The sequence below is a fragment of the Myotis daubentonii genome, chromosome 5 (assembly GCF_963259705.1).
Source record: "Myotis daubentonii chromosome 5, mMyoDau2.1, whole genome shotgun sequence".
Taxonomy (NCBI): Eukaryota; Metazoa; Chordata; class Mammalia; order Chiroptera; family Vespertilionidae; genus Myotis; species Myotis daubentonii.
In genome coordinates, this window is record NC_081844.1 from 1,625,280 (window position 1) to 1,647,978 (window position 22,699).

Genomic DNA, 22,699 nt, shown 5'->3' on the forward strand with positions numbered 1-22,699 from the left:
AGAATCATGGACAGGCTGCCTCCTGCACGCCCCATACTGGGGATCAAGCCTGCAACCTGGGCCTGGGCCCTGATGGGGAATTGAACTGTCAACTCCTGGTTCATAGGTCAATGCTCAACCACTGAGCCATGCCAGCGGGGCAAATATTGTTTTTTTTTTAAAGCGAGACACACTGTGAATTCCTCTGGGCTTAGGACGGTCATCACTGGTCAATTAGCGCCTGCTGAATGCTTGGGGGCGGACCCTCTCTGAGCATCCTCAGAAAGACCCTCGTGGTAGTCACTATCATTCTCATTTTACACTCAGGGAAACTGAGGCACAGCCACACTTATTGAGTCATGTTTGTTTAAGATCAAGCATCTGAGGATGGGAGTCAGGACCCAAAACCCTGGCATCACGGTGCCACATCCACGATGAGAACCGCTGGGTGCGCTGCCCACACCACAGTGAGGACCCCATGGGCGGTGTGACCCAGGCCGGGGACTCTGCGACGGGGACCGAGGGGTCCGCCCACGTCCTCGCAGGCGGAGCTTTAAAACCCCGGGCTCCCGTGGCCTGAGGTCTGCACCTCCTGACACGCTGTCAGCACCCCCGTGGCACACGAGCGGTTTGTGTCCACTGAGCACCGCCGACGGGGTGTCCCAGGGGCCGGTCCTGGCGGGCTCTCCCCTCTCCCCCTTCCCGGCCACGTGAAAACCCAAGGACGTGCATCCGGGCCTCCTTCTGGGGAAGGGTTTCTTTCCTCAGGTTGTTCGAGGGACGCATGCTTTAGTTGATTCCAGAGCAGTGGTGGCCGAACCTTCGGGGTAAAGGTGTGGATGTTAACGACCACAGATTTGGGGGCCAGATGGTCCCTTTGGGGACCCAGCTCTGCTGTTGCAGGAGCAGCTGCGGACCACAGAGGCGGGTGCCACAGAGGCGGGTTCCACAGAGGAGGGTACCACAGAGGCGGGTGTGGCCAGGTCCACAGCACTTGTTCTGGACACTGACATTCGGATTGGACATGACTCTGTCACAAAGCCTTGCTGGGCCTGTGACTGCTTTTCAATCATTTAAAAAGAAAACAAAGAACAGAACTATCTCACCGAGCACAACACAGAGCGCCCGGGGGTCCCAGACTGCCACCGCCCGCGCCAGCAGCCCTTGCAGTCCCAGCTGCAGGCACATCTCAGCAGTGGCGTACAAGGAGCCACTTTAAAATGCACGGACCTGCAGGTGTGTTGTGGGAAGGCCGCCAGGTGGAAGGGGAGCTGCTAAGCTCTGGGTGCCATGGTTGGAGCCACCTCTCCAGTGACTCCTCCCACCAGCCATCGACCTGCAACAATGCTTCTAAAGATTTTCTAAAATGGATTTTTAGAGAGAGAGGAAGAGAGAGAGAAACATCGATGTGAGAAGGAAGCATCGATGTGATTGGCTGCCTCGTGCACGCCCCCCACTGGGGATCAAGCCTGCAACCCAGGCATCTGCCCTGACTGGGAATCGAACCAGGGACCTTTAGGTGCATGGGATGAAGCTCAACCCACTGAGCAACACCAGCCAGGGCTAAAGCATTGCTTTTAGAGGCTAATTATAATGCACAGCCGGGAATGAAATGGAGAAAGTGCCACTGTTCTTCACAGATGCCGACGAACCCTTCCATGAAACACGAGAGGGGAGCTTTCTGACAATGGCCTACTCTCCCAAGTATATTTGATATCACATCACGGCCCAACACACACACACACACACACACACACAGGCACACACAGGCACACACAGGCACACACACGCACACACACACACACCACACACCACACACCACACACCACACACACAGGCCTGAAACAAAAGAACGCAAAGCAATGTGTGCCCGTAACACATGAGACGCACTCTGATGTTTCCTGCTCTGGTTCTGCTGGATTCAACCCAGTACATTGATGCTGTGGTCCTCGGAGAGACAGCCACCCCAGCCCAGCAGCCGCGGCAGCAGGCGCACTCACCAGGGCGAACTCCTTGTTGAGCGCCATCTGCTCCACCAGTGAGGACTCGTTGTGGAAGAGGTGGGGCTGCATGTGGCTCCACATGTGGGGGAACCACCAGAACTCGTCCACGGACCTGAGCAGCAGGTCGTCGCCCGCGTCCTCCTCCTCGGTCCCTGGAAAACACCCGGTGAAAGAGGCGTCGGTGAAATTTCTCATCGGCTCAAAGGTCATGTTTGTCAGAGTTTTGCTGTTCTTCTCACTACAGACACATAAATCCAAGTGCATGTTGTTCTAATAAAAAAGAATAAAATTCATGGTCTACATTACATCAGACATCAAGGTTTAGGTTGGCGTGAGGTAGGGTAGGTTTGGTGGCCCCTGGGACAGTCCATGGTCCACAGTTCTCCTGTCTGTCACTGTCCTAAGTCTCTATCATCCACAGTTCTGTTTGTCACTGTCCCGGGATGTCCATCGCCCACAGTTCTCCTGTTTGTCACTGTTCCAGGGATGTCCATCGCCCACAGTTCTCCTGTCTGTCACTGTTCCAGGGATGTCCATCGCCCACAATTCTCCTGTCTGTCACTGTTCCAGGGATGTCCATCACCCACAGTTCTCCTGTCTGTCACTGTTCCCAGGACTGTCCATCACCCACAGTTCTCCTGTCTGTCACTGTTCCCAGGACTGTCCATCGCCCACAGTTCTCCTGTCTGTCACTGTCCTGGGATGTCCATCACCCACAGTTCTCCTGTCTGTCACTGTTCCCAGGACTGTCCATCACCCACAGTTCTCCTGTCTGTCACTGTCCCGGGATGTCCATCACCCACAGTTCTCCTGTCTGTCACTGTCCCGGGATGTCCATCACCCATAGTTCTCCTGTCTGTCACTGTTCCCAGGACTGTCCATCGCCCACAGTTCTCCTGTCTGTCACTGTCCTGGGATGTCCATCACCCACAGTTCTCCTGTCTGTCACTGTCCCGGGATGTCCATCACCCATAGTTCTCCTGTTTGTCACTGTCCTGGGATGTCCATCACCCACAGTTCTCCTGTCTGTCACTGTTCCCAGGACTGTCCATCACCCACAGCTCTCCTGTCTGTCACTGTCCCGGGATGTCCATCACCCACAGTTTTTCTGTCCGTTGACCTACGCAGACACTTTGCCATATAAAATCCTATACATTTTATGTAGAGATTGTGTCAGTTTATAAACTCTGCCCAGGAGGCTGAGAGGCATGGGCGGAGCCTCTGTTTAACCTGGTGGAGCAACTTCCCATCAGCCCTCTCTCACTTCATCCGCGTCCACAGTTCAGAGGCCTGTGAGGCGAGCTCTTGCCACAGAGACAGCTCAAGGCCACGGGTGCTGCGGGACTTGCCATGTGGAGAGGAATCTCAGATGTTATCAAGTCCAACTGACTGAAGCCACTGGATTTTCCTTCGCTGCCAGCAGGCCGCTGTGCACATCGTTGGTGCTCAGGGACACGGGCGAGCACATGAGTCCACACTGCTTGTACTTAACACGCGTGTCTGACCAGTGGTGTCTGGTCCCACCGAGCCTTTCCCTTCTCACAGGGCCCGGATGCAGGCCTACGTCGTCATCTGTGAGAAACAGGTCGCTTTGTCCTCAGGAAAAAGTCAGTTTCCAGTTACTTGGTTGGTTTCCCAGAAAATAAAAGGTGCTTCAAGTCAGAAGTAAACTCCTGACACATTCACTTCTCTTTACCACTTTTGGAGGATCTGTGCTATAATAGTCCGTTCCTACAATTCTTCAAGTCTGCCAAAATAAGAGTCGTTTTAGACCAATCTGGGGTGTGGGTTAATTCCCAGAAGGCACCGCTGCAACGTTACGTTAAAAGAAGATGTAACTTCCCAGGGTCTGCACTGTCGCTTTGGTACAAATGTCCACCTCATATTTGCTCATTGCACATGAATACTGTAACTCCCAGATATTAACAAGATGTTTCTAGCTTTCTTTTTTCATTGACCCTGGCAAGGTTTCATATAGTTGGGTACAGAAAACACTAACTTTAATATTATACTAAATGGCCCTAGCCAATTTGGCTCAGTGGATAGATCATTGGCCTGCGGACTGAAGGGTCCTGGGTTTGATTCCACTTAAGGGCACATACCTTGGTTGCAGGCTCCTCCCTGGCCCGGGCCCTGGTTGGGGCACAGGCAGGAGGCAACCAATCGATGTGTTTCTTCACAGTGATATTTCTCTCTGTCTCTCCCTCTCTCTTGCATTCTCTCTAAAAATCAGTGGGAAAATATCCTCAGGTGAGGATTAAAAAATAAATTAAAAAATATTATACTACATAAAAACAACAACAATGGTTTTGTGATAAGATTAATGAACAGCATAAAGACATGAATTATTCACTGTTCCATATGGGTAATGTTTGACTGACGTACAAAAATACTTTAAAAAGTCATGCTGACACACCCTCTCCTGGCACTCCCACCACCTGCCACGCTCAGGGCCGGGTGGGCACACTGTCACTCTCCCCTTCTGCACTGGAGGTGCAGACACGGAGGCACAGAGAGGGTGAGTGACCTGCCCAGTTCACACAGCCCGTGAGCCTCAGAGCCCGGATGGGAGCAAAAACTCTCTGCTCCCCATACCTGGTCCTGGAGCCAATACTTTACACAGAAAAGCAAACACAGAGGAGAAGGAATGTAAGTCTTGTTTTTACTTTCACGTTTGAAAGTTAATAGCTTTATATAAGGGGTATTTTTTTTTTTTTTTTTTTTGTCAAATGAACTCTAATGGAAAAGACCCGTATCAACCCAATTTGCACATATTCATGAAGTCATTAACCGATCCACGCCGATGGATTAAGGAGGAAGAGCAGCAACAATCACCCCAGAAGCGGTGTCATACGGAAACCCTGCAGCCCCCCCTTCCCACTGCGGCGTCTCCCCTTCTCCATCCAGCGCCACCGGGCCCTTCCAATCCAGCCTTAAACATTCCCAGACCCAACACTTTCCTCCAACCCCCTGCTTTTCACTTCCCCCTTTTAACCGGTGGGGTGTCCTTCCTGCTTCTGCAGGGCTCCGTGAGTGGCTGCTGTCTAGGGGGGCCTGGCGACGTGCCCTGTCGCGGGAGATGGTTTTCAGCACTTGAAGGACGGGGACCAAATAGGAAAGGACGCGGGGACATATGATAAGACAAGCAGCCTGGGAGACGTGGGTTCTCTCCTCCTTGCGCTGGGGCTGGGCGGAGGCGATGAAATGTCTGCCAGCAATGGGACCCATCACTCAGCACCCGGGGCATCAGGGAGTCCCATCGGCCAGGGAGGACGGAGACAGCCCTGTGACAAGGCCCCCTCCCCCTGGGCACACAGCACGGCCGGCCACAGCTCCACGCGGGAAAGGGGCGGGAGGGGGTGCCCTCCGCAGGGACAGCGCCCACACCTCATGCCGCTCCGGTGAGTGGATATGAAGTCCGTGTGGTTTAAGGGCCCCTGGAAACACATTACGGAGCACGGTGTCATGCTGATGGGGAGGAATGTAACCTTCAAGGACGCACACACGTGTATCTGTCACTTTCCCACAGCTTCGTGGAGCAGGGCTCTTCCGTGTTGTCGGTAACACCAGCATGCAGAGGTGCTGTGGTCTGCTCACGGGATAGAACGGAAATGTCTCTTCTGTCTCTTCCCCGAGGAACTGTCCCCGCGTGTGACGTGCACCGTGTGCCGTGGGCTCCCCGGAGGGGACACGTCCTGGCTACAAAGGAGAAACGAGGAGCGGGAGCCGCTATGGGCGTTAACGCCTGGGCCATCGGGGCTCAGCGGGCCTGAATAGGAAAAGTGAGTGAAAGCAGCGGCTCCGATCCAGACATTTCTCAGCCCAAAGAGCGGCTTCGCCTGCAGGCTCCGGCCCTGAGGACAGAAGAGCGTGGCTGTGCGCGCCGAAATCCTCCCCCCGTGTCCCGCCCGCGAGTGGAGGCGGCCTGCAGACCCGCGGGCTTTCCGCCTGCGCAGCCAGGGCTCCGTGGGCAGACCCGGCTCCTGGGGGCTCTGGAGAAGGTTTGGGAAACCAGGTCTGTTTTCCAGCGGGGAGCTGGGGTCCTGTTCCTGCGTGGACATACGACACCCCAACTCTCTCTCTCTGCAAAATGCCCCTGAACTTGAACCATCACCGGGTGCATCAGCTGCTCTAAGCACCCGCTTCCTCCATCCCTGGGCACAGATGGCGTGTTCCAAAGCAGGAGGGAACGGGCATTAAAGAAAAGCCATGAGGCGTCGCCACCTCCGTACCCCGATAATTCATGGGGGCTCTCCGGGGACACAGGTAAGGCTGCTTTGGGGAGAGAAGCTGCAGTTGTGAAACTTAACGACGCCTTTGCCTGGGATATTTTAACGTGGCAGCAAGTGGCAGGCACCATAGGCAACCTCATGGAGGCACATGCTGCGAGGAGTCCGGGAAGATGGGGTCCCCCCGGCCCCTGGGGTGCGGAGAGCGGCGGACAGCAGGGGCTCCCCTGAGACATGCTGGGACACACCACCGGGCTGCTTCTGTCCCTATGATGAGATAGTGGCTTTCCTGCACCCGCTTTCTCTATGCCAGTGGTTCTCAACCTTCCTAATGCCACGACCCTTTAATACACTTCCTCATGTTGTGGTGACCCCCAATTTCATTGTTACAAATTGAACATAATTAAAGCATAGCGATTAATCACAAAACCAATATATAATTATATATGTGTTTTCCGATGGTCTTAGGCGACCCCTGTGAAAGGGTCGTTCGACCCCCAAAGGGGTCGCGGCCCACAGGCTGAGAACCGCTGCTCTCTGCGATGTTACAGGTGTCAACGCTGATGTTCAGACCATATGTGTCCATTTCCGGAGGTGAAGCAGGCAGAGGGGAGACGCATCGTCACCTCCTGAGACCCTGGGGGGCAGCTGAGACGTGAGCGCCCAGGACTGCCATGGCCATGGCCGTGGCTGGATGGCATCACGGTCGGGAGGCACGTGGGGCCGAATGAGCGATGGCATCGCCACGGACCTGTTTCCAGAGTCACTAGGCAGAGACAAGCCCTGTATTTGTTGCTAAGAAACGGGAGGATGACTTTTGCTTGAGCTGCAATTGAGTGTTTTATTGACCTGTGCTCCCCCATCATTTAAAGGCATAACCATCGAGTTTAAAGCTTTAGCGCTTACTTTACAGACTAAAGGAAGGGGGAGGGAATTAGAAAGGATGCCCGTTCAAATCGACCAAATAGCATTGAGGCTACAAAATCACTCACTATCGAGTGTTTCCAAAGGGAAATGATATTCACAAAACTGTGACCTCGACTACCTGACAGTTTAAGAACAGTGTTCCCTGTGATTACCCTTCCTGCGAACCCCCGCCCCCCCACTGTCCCTGCCACTGTGCCTTCTGCCTCCACTGCCCTGCACGCCAGACGCAGTCACCCCCAGTGGAGAGGGCTCCTCTACTGGTTCGAGGAAGCCCCTTCTCTCTCTCTGGCCCTGGACGCTAGACATCTTTGCCACGGCGAAGCAGCACAGTGATGCTGGGCTCGGCTGCCCAGCTCTCACGCTTCCATCTCCCCCGGAATCGGTCTGGATTGTCCGTCCGTCCATCTGTCCACCCACTTCTGACACTGACCATCGCTCTCCCCCATGTGAGCAGCTGCCGGGCAGCCACGTCCCCTCTTACCTGTGTGGTAAAACTTCCCTGAAAATCCAAGGTTGAAGGTAAAATTGGCAACCTGAGTGCGCAGTAAGGTTTGAGTCTCTAGTAAGGCCTGAAATAAACAAGAAATTAACACGGTTTTAGAAAAATCAGTAGGAAGCTTGGGGATGCCTCTTTTTCAAAGGCGTTGGCACGAGGGAAACAAAACATGAACTTTGGGGTTTTCGAAGGGGACAGTCACGTGGGGTCCCTGTTTCAGGCATGAGAACCCCACTGGCTGTTGCTATGCTGACGGAAGGTCCCCAAACTCAGAAGCAGTTCAGGCAATTATCACACACACAGCGCTGACGTCTGTGTTCCCTTCGGTGTGGGATTTCCCCAACTCCAGATTATTACTAGGGGCCCAGTGCATGAAATTTGTGCAAGGGGGGGGGGTTCCCTCAGCCTGACCTGCACCCTCTCCAATCTGGGACTCCTCGGGGGATGTCCTACTGACAGCTTAGGCCTGCTCCCATGGTTCTCTGCTCTCTGTGGACCTGCCTGCTTGATGCCACTGCAGGCCCTGGTGTCTGCTCTCTGTTGGGGCCTTGCGAGGGACTGCTTGCCCCTCACTGCCATGGCCAGGGGCAAGCAGGGCCCTGCTGTCTGCTTGCACACTGTGGGGGACATTCCCACCCTGCCCCTGGCCACTTGGTGTCTGCGAGTGCAGGCCTGGAATGGCCAAGGGTGTTCCAGGATCCCGGCCACTCTGGGCCTACGCACGGGCCTACAGGCTCAGAGCAGCCTGGGTCCCGAGGACGCCCGTCCCTGGGATCCAGACTGCTTAGCACTGGCACGCACGCAAGCAGCCACCCCACCCCCGGCCACTAGATGCCTGTGTATGCAAATTAGCCCCCCATCTTTGTCAGGTTAATTTGCATACTCACTCCTAATTGGCTGGTGGGCATCGTGAAGTGATGGTCAATTTGCATCTTTCTCTTTTATTAGCATAGATATGTATTTTCTTGGGTAAATTTTTACAGAATTAATCAATAGAGACAAGTCCTGTATTAGTTTCTAAAGGAATCGCAAGAGAACTTTTGTTTGAGTTGCGATTGAGCATTTTATTTCAGTGTCCTACCTTCCTCGTCATTTTTAAGGCATAATTAGTGATTTTAAAGCTTTAGATGTTACTTTACAAACTAAAGAGCAACATCAATGACTCAGGGTGTTGACGGCAAATCTTGAGAGAGGACCAGGAGGGGACTCCCAGGAAACAGGTGGCCAATTTCAGAAACAAAAATCTGTAAACATGGCAAAAACTTCTCTAATTTCTCGGTGTGTCGTTAATCCATGTTAACTTCTTGAGGCGACAGGATAAGAACTCACGGATGCGAGTCTTACAGTCTGACCGAGCGCTGTCAGTGGCCGCTGCCCTCCCAGGGCCGCGGGGCTCAGGAACCGCCCCCCCCCCCACCCCGCCGCGCCCCCCATAGGCTGTGAGTGTGTGTGTGGATCCAGACGCTATTGCTGCGCTGTTATAGGTCTTTAACGAGGACGGCTTTGGTTCCGATGGCAATGAGACACGCATTTCAAGCCCGGGATACAGACAGATCCCCGGTAGCTGCTACTGGGGCGCAGGGGCGTGGGGGGAAGAAGGGGGCATAGAGGGTACAGGGGGAAGTGAGCTGAGCGAGCGCCTGAGGCATGGCATTTTCTGTGCAGCATCATCGAGGCGGCTGAGGACTTGCTTCACAATTTGTGAACCGAGCCCGGCCAGCGTGGCTCAGTGAGTGTCCACTCATGAACCAGGAGGTCACCATTGGATTCCCGGTCAGGGCACAAGCCCAGGTTGCGGGCTCCACCCCCAGTGTGGGGCCTGCAGGAGGCAGCCGATCCATGATTCTCTCTCATCACTGATGTTTCTCTCTCTCCCTCTCCCTTCCTCTCTGAAATCAATGAGAAATGAAAAATAAAATAACAAACTTTTAATAAATGTTACTTCTTGGAGCATTTTTTTCCTGTTGAGAAATTACTTAAAACAACTGTTAAGTTATTTTCATTTTTAAAAAATGACTCTTTACTTAAAGGAATAACATGTCCTGACGTCTGGTTCTCATTTTGTCTTTTAAGCCCTAAATAGCGGAACCTCAGAGGCAGTCACGGCTCAATGAAGACACAGACCCCATTCTTCCCGGGGCGCTGCTTTTATTCTGCGCCAGCTGAAACCCCAGTCCTGGCTCACAGCACTGGGCACAGCCCGTGGCTCATAGGGGTACCCAGGACCCAGGGGTACCCAGGTCACAGGGGTACTCAGGACCCAGGGGTACTCAGGCCACAGCGGTACCCAGACCACAGGGGTACCCAAGCCACAGGGGGACCCAGACCCCAGGGGTACCTGGGTGCCCAGCCTGGCTCCCCTCACTCCATCTTGGACGCCCTGGTCACAGGCTGGTTAGCTCTTGAGGGCACAGGTGTCCACTATTAGCTGTACGGACCACAATCTCCTTAAATAGCGTGTTGTGGTCCCTGCCAAACGTTTCTTGAGCACACGTTGCTCTTCCGTGTCTACAGCTCCGGCTCTTCCGTGGGCCTGGGAGCATCTATCTGATCGGTCGGATTTCAGGGGCCTGGAGGCGGCAGAGGCGCCTGGCGCGGTGTGGGCAGCCGGGCTGGCCCTCCGGAAATTCTCTCTCAGGGAGGGACCGCAGAAGCCGCGCTGTTGAGGGCAGGAACTCGGGGCTTCCAGGTCAGATTTCCCCTCTGCAGCCATTTCGTTCAAGATGCCTCCCCGCTCGGGTCTTATTTTGTTGGTCTGTTCATTCTGTTCGTTAGATTCCACAAGAGAGTGAGGTCAAGTGGTACTTGTCTTTCTCACATTGGCTTGTTTCACTCGGCACAATCCTCTGCAGGTCCCTCCATGCTGTCCCAAAGGGAAGAGATCCTCTTTTTTACAGCTGCATGGTGTTCCCTGGTGTAAATGTCCCACAGGCTGACATACCTCGATGTGGGGGTGGGCGGCGAGGAGAGATAAACCAAAGAACTTATAGACTTATATGCACAGCTCATGGACACGGGCAATAGGGCAGGGGAGACCTGGGGGGTGGGGGGTGGGGGGTGGGGGCTGGGAGGAGGGGGTAGTGGGGAGGTGGGTAACATCTGTAATACTATCCACAATAAAAAGTATATTTAAAAAGAAAAGAAAAGAAAAACAGCTCTTCCTGGTCAAGCCCACCATTCTGGCCCCCAGATCAATGCTGCACCCTGAGTGTTGGGGGGCCTGCCGGCTTTTGCCCACTTTTTCTGGGCACAGCTTCTTCCCTCTGTGAGATTTAATTCATGACTTCTCTCTTTTTTTAAAAAAAAAATATATATATATTTTTATAGCTATTGCATTTTATTTTATTTTATATTTTCTTTTTTTTAATATATTTTATTGATTTTTTACAGAGAGGAAGGGAGAGAGATAGAGAGTCAGAAACATCGATGAGAGAGAAACATCGATCAGCTGCCTCCTGCACGTCTCCTACTGGGGATGTGCCCGCAACCCAGGAACATGCCCTTGACCGGAATCGAACCTGGGACCCTTCAGTCCGCAAGCCGACGCTCTATCCACTGAGCCAAACCGGTTTCGGCTTAAAAAAATATTTTTAATGATTTCAGAGAGGAAGGGAGAGGGAGAGAGAGATGATGAGAGAGGATCATTGATCAGCTGCCTCGTGCACGCCCCACACTGGGGATCGAGCCTGCAACCTGGGCATGTGCCCTTGACTGGAATTGAACCCAGGACCCTTCAGTCCTCAGACTGACCCCCTATCCACTGAGCCAAACCAGCCAGGGCCACGACTTCTCTTTACCCGAAATATAAATGGATTTCAGGTGAAAGTCCATAGGACTCCTCCAGCGGCCTGACTGCTCCGTCTACTGCTGACACATCACTTAGCTGGGCTTGGAAGTGACACCTGGATTCCCAGCATCACTGCTGACTTCCTGTCTGTGTGCAGCGGGCCTAAGGCTGCGTGCTTCCTGGCTCTGGGAATGGAGGAGCCCACCGACTTCGGTGCCATCCGGGCAGGGCGAGAGAAGGTGAGTCAGGAGAGCGGGTTCCGGCGCAGACACGCGTGTGCGGGATGAGTCCACCCCTGGGATGGCGCGTGTGAGGTGACCGCTGGGAGTGACACTGCCTGGACGCAGAGGACAGGCGGCACACAGAGTGCCCCGCACGCCCCATAGGAAAACGCATCTGTCTTCTGGTAAGAAGGGCATCTCGTTGTAAGTATATATTTGGGTGAATCCGTGAATAAACAGGCTGCATCTCATAGCAAATTTATCATTTGTTACCGGGGTCTACTCCATTAGTGGGGTCCATGATAACTCAACTGTTTAGACTTTTAATTAATTAATTAATTAATTTAAAAATACATTATTATTTATTTCAGGGAGGGAGAGGGAGAGAGAGAGAGAGAGAGAGAGAGAGAGAGAGAGAGAGAGAGAGAGAGAAACACCAATGATGAGAGAGAGTCATGGATTGGCTGCCTCCTGCACGCCCTCTACTGGGATCAGTCCACAACCGGGGCAGGGAATGGAACCGGGACCTCCTGGTTCATAGTTGAGGCTCAACTACTGAGCCACGCTGGCCGGACTAATTGTTTAGACTTCTTAAAAGTATCATCCTATTAGAAAATTGACATATTTGGGTAAAAAGACAGGAGTGAAAGGTAAAAAGTTCACAAATATCCCCTTGATGACTTAAAAAAAAAAGAATTATTCCCGATCATAGAACTGAAGACACAATGATTCGTTTCTGTGTGGCCGTGGTTAGCAGCGTCCACTCAGTTGTTAGAAAGATGAGCTCACTTAGAGGTGAAATGAAAAGGAAGTATTTGCCCATGAACGCCTCTACCTGGAGCGACTCCCGAGGCCCAGGTGAGTCTCCGTAAGAAACGGCCCAGCAGCACCGATGGAGCCACTGCTGTCCTTCAGGCTCCCGGCCCAGGTCCTGTTCACATACTGGGTCCCAGAGAGATTACATACATTCACATACGTGCAGTCTGCGTGTGAGAACGTTTCTGCTCGATTTTCATGCTATTTCACCATATCTGAATAAACCTGGATTAAATTGTTCATGATCAACTTTATAAACCTTTGGGAATCTTTTGTGCGATGTGTAGTTGACCATTTTGCAAGCACACATTCAGATACAGCTATCTTTTTTTTATATACAAATAACATTTATTTTATTATTTTAATATATGTATTTTATTGTTGATAGTATTACAGATGTCACCCATTCCACCCCCCCCCCTTCTTCCAGCCCCTTGCTCCCCCTCCAGGTCTCCTCCCCTATTGCCCGCGTCCATGGGCTATGCACATCTATATATATGAAAGCCTAAACAACCAAACAAACAACTGGTCCACTGGTCGCTATGACATGCACTGACCACCAGGGGACAGACACTCAACACACAGGATCAGGCTCCCTCCTGTCTGGATCGAGCCTGCAGGGATCGGGCCAAAACTGGCTCTCTGACATCCCCCAAGGGGTCCTGGATTGCGAGAGGGTGCAGGCCAGGCTGAGGGACCCGCCCATGCACGAATCCATGCACCGGGCCTCTACTAAGTATATAAGGTCTTTGGTTTATCTCTCCTCGTCCCCCCAACACCACATCGAGGTATGCCAGTCTGTCCTGTGCCTCCATGTATATATATATACACCTTAAAACGCCTCCCACAAAGACCAGTCTGAAGGCTAAATGCCCAGTCACGTCCGTTTGTATGCACCGGAGGCATTAGCGCCTACTTATGCTTAAGCTCAAATGTCACGGAACTTTCTCCTCACACCACCAGCAGGGCTAAGACGCGTTTGTGTTCAGGTTTTGCTGTAAACATGGGATGCACACGTGACTATCCGTGCAGGGCCATGACCCGGCTGCAGAAACCACAAGGGACATGTGTCGCGATCTGCAGGGCGCTCACCTTTGCAGGTGGAAGTCGTCTGGGGGCCCCTCCCTCTGACGAGAATGGGAAGTTTCAGAAATGAGCTCCCCCGAGGTCTCTGCTACCTCCCCACGCTCCGCGCTATTTACAGCCTAATTATCACCCCACTTCTAGCCACACCGCCCCCCTCGTCTGAGAAACACCCCCTCGTCTGCCAGCTCTGCTTCCACCCAGGAGGGGCCCCTGAGAACCTCCTGACAGACGGGACAGAAGTTTTCCAAGGCGGCACTTTCCCACTTCCCACGAGGGCAGGAGCGTCAGGGCGGTTTCCCACAGGAACGTGCCCTTCAGAGTCCTTCTGCTTCCTGTCACCCTCAGGAAGGTTCCTGAATGAGTGAAGCACGTTACTGCGCTTGTTAAAGGGATATTTGAAAACCTAATGTATTTCAGATGTTCTCGGTCCTAGAGATCCCACTCTGAATAAGGGAGTTTAGATTCAAGGGGACAAGACAGACAATAAATAAATGATGATCGTGGTGCAGAGATGAGTGTGGGGAGCCGGGAGGGGGGGGAGGGTGTGTGTGTGGGGAAGGTGTGACGTTCCTCAGACGCCCAATCCTTAGTCACTGTGTGAACTGACCAGGTTGGGGGGGGAGGGGGCTGAACGGAGGAGGGAACAGCCCTACAGAGAAGTGAGGGCCTGGGGGGCGGTGCAGGAGGAGGAAGGGCTGAGGTTGGGAAGTGGTTTGGGGAGGAAGGTTCTGGACTCTGAACATCAAATGCTACACTGAGTGCGGGTGGGAGAGGACTGGACATGCTGGGATGGCACCCGGGTCTGCTCACAGGCAGGGGTGTAGGGGGGCCACTGACTCCGGGTCTGCTCACAGGTGTGGGTGTCAGGGGCCACTGAGTCCCGGGTCTGCTCACAGGCAGGGGTGTCGGGGCCACTGAGTCCCGGGTCTGCTCACAGGCAGGGGTGTCGGGGCCACTGTTGGAAACCTCAGCACCTTTGTTCTGCAGGAGAGGCACCCCTGGTTAGTGAGTCCCCATCACCTACATAGAGGAGGTGTTCCCAGTCCATTGACATTTTGGTTTAAACAACATGTATATTTACAGTAGGTCCTCGGGTGACGTTGGAGATCCGTTCCTACAGCGACGTAATGCGATTTTCGCCGTCAGTCGGAAACCCACCTACATAAGCACCCATGTCACTCACATGGACCACATACACAGCAGAAATGACGTGAAACAGTAAAAAAATTATAAAAGAAAGATACCATTCCATCAACCTAGGAACCAGGAGGTCACAGTTTGATTCCCAGTCGGGGCACATGCCCAGGCTGCGGGCTCGATCCACAGTGTGGGGCGTGCAGGAGGCAGCCGGCCCATGATTCTCTCTCATCATTGATGTTTCTCTCTCTCTCCCTCCCTCTCCCTTCTCTCTGAAATCAATAAAAATATTTTTAAAAAATGTCTGGGGGGCCCTAACCCGTTTGGCTCAGTGAATCGAGCGTCGACCTGTGGACTGAAGGGTCCCAGGTTCGATTCCGGTCAAGGGCATGTACCTGGGTTGCGGGCACATCCCCAGTAGGGGGTGTGCAGGAGGCAGCTGATGGATGTTTCTCTCTCATCGATGTTTCTAACTATCCCTCTCCCCTCCTCTCTGTAAAAAATCAATAACATACATTTTAAAAAGTATCTGGGGCTGTGGGTAGTGATGGGAAGGGCACGTGGACGGGCGGAGAGAGGAGCGAGCTGGCGGCTGACTGACCTGGGGAGCCCCGGCCGTGTCGGCTGCTTTCGCCCCTGCGGCACCTCTACCCCCGGTCAGGTGGGGTTAATCACACACAGTCCCCATAGGAGGGGAGACCACTGGCTGCTGAGCACATGTGAATACCAACAAGATGAGGAGATTTCGGCCCAACGATGCAATGGATCACCTGCCTTAAACGAAGTTTTATTTCACTCTGATGACGCACACACCCCATCGGGATCCCTTTAACCTTGGGCTCTACCTCCTCATGCAGATCTGAGTCTTTAAGACGATATCAGTGCACATGTACTTAGGTATCTGCCTTCAGGGGCTGTATCTGCACGTGAGAAACCTGCTACGTACCATCCCTAATGTGTCTAGCCCTGTTCCTGCCTAGGAGACTAGATCTTTTTCTTCAACACGCTTTTCACTTTGAAAATGCTCAGATTTGCAGGAAAATGGCAAAGGTGATAGAGAGCGTTCCCACATACTGACACCACTCCATCTTATGTTCGTGGGTGTATCTGTCACCACTCATGATCCAGCAGACACATTATTGTTGACAAAAGTCTACACTCTATTCTCATTGTTCTTCCTTTGCCCTGAATTTCCTTTGTATGATTTTTCTCCCACTCTCAGCCCCCCACCCCCATCCCCCACCCCATCCCCCACCCCCACTTCCCCACCTCCACTGCCCCACCCCCAGTCCCCCACCCCCACTTCCCCACCCCCAGCTCCCCACCCCAGCTCCCCACCCCCACTTCCCCACCCCCAGTTTATCATCCAGGGAGCAGTTAGGGTCCCATGTCATGTTTAACGGGGTGTCTCCTAGGCCCCTCCCTGATGCAAGACTCACACCTTTTTAAAAATATATATATATATTTTTTTTCATTGATTTCAGAGAGGAAGGGAGAAGGAGAGAGAGATAGAAACATCAGTGATGAGAGAGAATCATTGATCGGCTGCCTCCTGCACGCCCCACACTGGGGATCAAGCCCACAACCCAGTCTGCAGGCTGACACTCTATCCACTGAGCCACACTGGCTAGGGCGTCACACCTTTTTTTTAAAGCATAAGCACAGCCCCCATTCACTCCCCCCTCCCCATATTTGCACAGACTCCCCATTTGTAACCCTGAATGCCTGTCAGTGAGGTAACCTGTCCCCAACCCCAATCCCACTAACTCTCCTTCCCCTCCCGGCAACCACTCGCCTCGTCACCGTCTCCACAGTTCTGCCCTTTTTGGGACACCTTTTATTTATATTTTTACAAGGGGCCCAGTGCACGAATTCGTGCACCTTAAAAGGTACTGTGGGCCATGAGGCTGAGGTGGGCACAGGGGCGGGTCTTGGCACATCCTCTGCACCCCCTCCTGGCCCCTCCTGCCATGGCCCTGGTCCCGTTTGCCTGCAGCCCCACTCCTGCCACCGCTGCTCCCATGTGCTGACAGCGCTGGCCCTGCTCACACCTGTGGACAGCGAGGAGCGATTGGGGCCAGTGCTAGCAGTGTGTGCGATCGGGCCTGGCTCTGGTGCTGGCACTGGGTACCAGTGGCGTCTCCAGCACTGGTTGTGGGTGCAAGCGTGGCCATCACCGGCAGTGGGTGTGAGTAGCAGCTGCCAGCCCCAATCACCCCTCAGGAGCAGGGGTAGGTGGAGAAGCCCTCAGGGGCAACTGGAGCCAGTGGCCGCCGCTCACACCCATTGACAGTGCTGAGCGATCAGGGCCGGCAGCAGGCGCTGGCTGTGGGTGCGAGCACCAGGCAGGACCACAGCCTGTGGGGGCAAAGAATTTTCAGTAACCACCAGAGGCTCGCCCTCATGACAGCGACTGGTGCTCTGCCTTGGTCTGGCACCCGCGCTCCCCTGCTCCAACATCCCACCATGGCCGAAGCCCCCATGTTCCACGCTCCTACATGCTCCCCACTGGGGATCGAGCCCACAACCAGGGCATGTGTCCTGACCGGGAATTGAACCTTGACCTCCTGGTTCATAGGTTGACACTCAACCACTGAGCCACACCGGCCAGGCCAAAAAACTTTAATCTTTTTTTAAAAAAATATATTTTATTGATTTTTTACAGAGAGGAAGGGAGAGGGATAGAGAGTTAGAAACATCGATGAGCGAGAAACATCGATCAGCTGCCTCCTGCACACCCCATACTGGGGATGTGCCTGCAACCAAGGCACATGCCCTTGACCGGAATCGAACCTGGGACCTTTCAGTCCGCAGACCGACGCTCTATCCACTGAGCCAAACCAGTCAGGCCAAAAAACTTTAATCTTTAAAATTAATATAATCTGGCCAGTGTGGACAGGGCAGCCAGGGTGATGAGGCAAAAAGAGGTTATTAAAATAATATCTACTTAGACTTTAAGAGCTTAGATGGTGATAGCAGTGAGTGGGAAGGAGAGACAGGCAAAGTGCCTTTCAGAGGACGAGAACACAGGACTGGTCTACTCACTTACCTAAGCCTAGAGGCCCGGTGCCCGGATTCATGCACATTGGAAGAAAATGAGTTAGAAGAGATATTTTAATATCGCTATTTACCTCTCACTAATGAAAAGAAAATAGGGTTCTACCGAGTCTCCTATCTACCTACTCCAGGACTTCTGTGAGGATCAAATGAGATGAGGCACGGGAAAATTCTTCACAGACATTTGGTTACAGTGTGAAATGTTTGCACCTGTCTATAAAGCAAGTCGTGTTCCTGGGCTGAATAAACTGCAAGGAGGCTAGTCGCCAGAGAGAGGAAGCGGGCATTGCTAGGTGACGTCATTACCCGGCGCCCACAGCCACCGTTTCTGGGCTGGGCTGGGCTGTGGGCTGCATTTTGCACTATGGGGTCTTGGCAGCATTGGCTGCAATTTGGTGAGGTGTCGCTCTGGGGTGGTGGTGGGGCCTGTGCCCCACTTGGGGGAAGCCGAGTGTTGGTTTGTCGGTGCCAGGTCCATGGTGCGGTTTATTTTTAAATGGCCAGTGCGCATCATGGCAGCTCCTGCATTGAACATCTGCCCCCCCGGTGGTCAGTCCATGTCATAGCTACCGGTCAGATGGTTGGACAGTCGTTTAGCCTTTTATATACAGAGATAAGAAGGAGACAGGAACTAGAGAGCTTGGAGCCCACATGGGAAGACCAGGACCTGCTCACATACAGACCCTGAAGTTAAAGACGAGAACTGGCTGGCTGGGGACATGGACGAAGAGCTAATAGTAAATATTGTAATTGAGTTTAAATGACCTGAAAACGGATTAAGCACATAATGCTCTTGCATAAATGCATGGACATGTTCCAAATATAAATACCGAAATGAGAGTAATAGCTCAGCTGGGAAAAAGAGATTTATTCGGACATTTAGAAACATTTAAAAGTTATAAGTATGGATGATTAATTCCTATGCATTTGTAAATACAGAAGTAAGTTAACGTTCATTTTATAATAAAAATCGATCCTCATTTATAATGTAAGTTATTTTGATGATGTAGATCTGTGGTCCCACAACAATCAGTAAATATTTTGAGAATGTACCCGTTATGCACAGATATTTATTTTTACAGGTGATACGCTGGTCCATCTATATGCATTTATGTCCTTTATCAAATATGCAAAATGGAAATGAGCAAATGAACAAACACTATTTAACATTTTCTTCTATTTATTAACATCTTTACACCTTTTTGGTGCTAACGAAGATAATAATGTCTTTTTAAAAAATAACATATTTTTATTGATTTCAGAGAGGATGGGAGAGGGAGAGCATGTGCTGTGACCGGGAATGGAACCGTGACCTCGCCGGCCACACAAGATTCTAATGTCTTGATTGTGAGGCCTGTGACTGGGCGGGTGGGAGCTGAGCAGGCTGCAGAGTGACTGATGGACAAGACATGGGGACGCCGCTGGGCACCTCCCATGTCCACTGGGCCCGAGGTATCGGTGGCACGTTCCACTGGCAGCCTCTCCGAGGGAGGGTTTTCAGACCGCCCACTGCCTCTGTGAGGGCTCATCTAGTCAAACAGATACAATCTGCAGGTCCCTTCAGCAAGTCCCACATGGAGCTCTACCTGGAACTGAAGATGCTGGGAGGGTGCCACTGTCCCCCAGGACACCCCGCCCCCACCGCAGGGAGGCTGTGCACATGGTCGCAGATGCAAGGCTGCCCGAGAGCCCCCGAGTGGGGTACCAGGGCTGTCTCTTCTACATGATACTTCAGGTCAATCTCTTTCTTACTCGCAGATGAGTATCACCCAGCGTCCTAACACTGTTCCCGCATCCCAACGCATCGCCCTCATCCGGCCAACACTGGAGCAGCGGCCGGAGTGGCTGGACGTCACCCCGAGGCTGAGCTCAGGCTGGGGGTCCCAGGTGTGGGTTGGAAGGCGAGGTCTACAACTCACCCCTTTACGCCTTGACTCTCAGCTCCCACGTGTGGAGACGGGGATGCCCCATACCGCGTGGACTCCCCACCTCCGAGGTGCACGCCCGGATGAAGGGGGGAGCAGTTCCTCTTTGCACCCCGATGTGTCCATGAGGCGAGAACAGTACCTGGAGACAGAGCTCAATACAACACGCTGGGTGGTGGCCGTGCTCAGGGCTGAGGGGATCAATTTCCAGGAGCTGGGCGCTGCACCCCACCCCGGTGTGGGGCAGTCTTCACCCTCCGCTGACGGAGAGGACGGGCATCAAGTTCAAACACACAGCAGCCTCCCTTATCCCTGAGACAGGCCTGGAGCCGGCCGGTTAGACAACCAGAGGACACATGTGATCGCACACCCGGGAACACGTCGCTGTTATAAAAAACAAACTCTCTGAGTTAAAAACGTCAATGGGGTTCGGTTTCCCTGTTAATTACTCACCTGGCTGGAGCGAACCAGGTATTCATGATTCACCAGCACAGCGGTTCTCAACCTGTGGGTCGCGAGCCCTTTGGCGGTCGAACGACCCTTTCACAGGGGTCGCCTAAGACCATCCTGCATATCAGATATTTACATTACGATTCATAACAGTAGCAACATTACAGTTATGAAGAAGCAACGAAAATAATCTTATGGTTGGGTCACAACATGAGGAACTGTATTTAAAGGGCCAGAAGGTGGAGAACCACTGCTAGTGGAACATGCCAAGAGGAATGGAGGAAGCCATAAAGTCTCCACAGCCCTGGCTGGTGTGGCTCAGTGGATAAAGCATCAGCCTGTGGAATGAAGGATCCCAGGTTCGATTCTGTTCAGGGAACATGCCCTGGGTTGAGAGCTCGATACCCAGTGGGGGGCATGCAGGAGGCAGCCAAGACATGATTCTCTCTCATCATTGATGTTTCTCTCTCTCTCTCTCCCTCTTCCTTCCTCTCTGAAGTCAATAAAAATCCTCCTATATAATAGAAGCCTAATATGCTAAGGGTCTGGTCGTCCCATCGTCTGTTCAACCAATCAAAGCTTACTATGCTAATGATATGCTAAAGCAGCTCAATCGCTCGCTATGATGTGCAATGACCACCAGGGGGCAGACGCTCCAACCAGTAGGTTAGCTTGCTGCTGGGGTCAAGTCGATCAGGACTGAGCGAGAGGGCTGGACATTCCCTGAAGCCCTCCTGCAGAGCCTCCCCAGCTGGCCAACCTCCTGCATCTCTACCCGGCCCTGATTGTGCACTGGTGGGGTCCCTCAGCCTGGCCTGCACCTTCTCGCAATCCAGGACCCCTCAGGGGATGTCGGAGAGCCAGTTTTGGTCCCACAGTGGAACGACTGGTTGCTATGATGTGCACTGACCACCAGGGGGCAGACGTTCAACGCAGGAGCTTCCCCCTGGTCATCAGTGTGCTCCCACAGGGGGAGCGCCGCTCAGCCAGAAGCTGGGCTCATGGCTGGGGAGCACAGCAGTGGTGGTGGGAGCCCCTCCCACCTCTATGGCAACGCTAAGGTCCAACTGACAGCTTAGACCCGCATCCCGGGCCTAAGCCATCAGTTGGACATCCCCCGAGGGCTCCCGGACTGTGAGAGGGCACAGACCAGGCTGAAGGACTCTGTCCCCCCATCCCCCAGTGCACGAATTTCATGCACTCTAGTCCTATATAATAAAAGCCTAATATGCTAAGTGTCCAACCACTCGTTCGACTGTTCAACTAGTCATTATGATGTGCACTGACCACCACGGGGTGGATGCTCCAACTGGTAGGTTAGCTTCCTGCTGGGGTCCAGCACAACAGGAGACAGGCTGGACATGCCCTGGATGAATCCAGGCACCTGGCCAGTTTCAGCCTGATCCCCGCAGGCCAGGACGAGGGACCCCACTGGTGCATGAATCCGTGCACCAGGCCTCTAGTATATTTATAAGAAGTCTCCACAGATTGCTTGAGCTGCCTCGCCTGGAAGAGGTCACGTTGGAACTGTCTGAGATGCTATGATTTGCCACCATTCCAGACCCTCCCCTGGAGCGGCACGGCGGGTATAAATCCAGTGGCTAGACATGCACTGGCTGGCCGCTCTCACCCAGCCCTCTCTCCACAGGAAGCATACATAAGACCTTCTGTTTAATGGCATCATCCAACGAGGCCAGAGCCCCCTCAGCACGGGTAGGGGCGCGGTGGACACGGATCACACAGGAAACATTTGCACCTCTTGACACATAGTTTAATGTCAATTAAAAAGAGATTGGCATCATGATAGTCTATACCAGTGGTCGGCAAACCGCGGCTCGCGAGCCACATGCGGCTCTTTGGCCCCTTGAGTGTGGCTCTTCCACAAAATACCGCGTGCGGGCGCGCATGTACAGTGCGATTGAAACTTCGTGGCCCAAGCACAGAAGTCGGTATTTTGTGGAAGAGCCACACTCAAGGGGCCAAAGAGCCGCACGTGGCTCGCGAGCCGCAGTTTGCCGACCACTGTGATAGTCTATACTACGGATTTGTTTTCAGTCAACTGGTAGCCCGGCCATTTCCACTCAGGAGCAGGAAAGGGTGAAAGTGCGCTGACCTCTCTTTTGTGTGAAATAACTGCTACCCCTGGGACTCTGACACTGGGACACCGCGTCAGCTCGAATGAGCATCTAAATTAGACACATGTATGACCCCATCAGGGGACACGCCTGGGTTGCAGGCTCGATCCCCAGTGGAGGGGGCGTGCAACCCTTCGGGCCCCGGGTACCACCAGGGACTGAATGATATGGCAGGACCCTGACGTCTCTGTGCGAATTTTCAGGGCTTCCTCCAGCACTGTCTTCCCGTGACCCATTTCAATCTGAACACCTTCATTCTTACTTATTTCCTGGATTGTGCGTTTGATTTTTACAAATACCTTTCACATTTTCTCTATCATAATAATGTCTTTTATAATCTCTTTCTTATGGCTTGCAAAAACAAAACCCTTGTTTTTTGATGCATTGAAAGGACAATGCGGTGGAGTTTTAAAGCAGACGCTGGGGTTGTCCCCTCAGAGTGCATTTCCTG

General features: G+C 52.9%; 1 protein-coding gene across 1 annotated transcript in view; it reads right to left on the reverse strand.

Moving 5' to 3' along the window:
* NDST4 (N-deacetylase and N-sulfotransferase 4) overlaps window positions 1-22,699 on the reverse strand; it is a 167,093-nt gene that overhangs the window by 77,368 nt on the left and 67,026 nt on the right. Inside the window, exons 4-5 of the mRNA XM_059695563.1 lie at window positions 7,620-7,707; window positions 1,980-2,134 (exon numbers count right to left, since the gene is read on the reverse strand). Coding sequence (XP_059551546.1) covers window positions 1,980-2,134; window positions 7,620-7,707 — 243 coding nt within the window. The remainder of the gene's footprint in view (window positions 1-1,979; window positions 2,135-7,619; window positions 7,708-22,699) is intronic.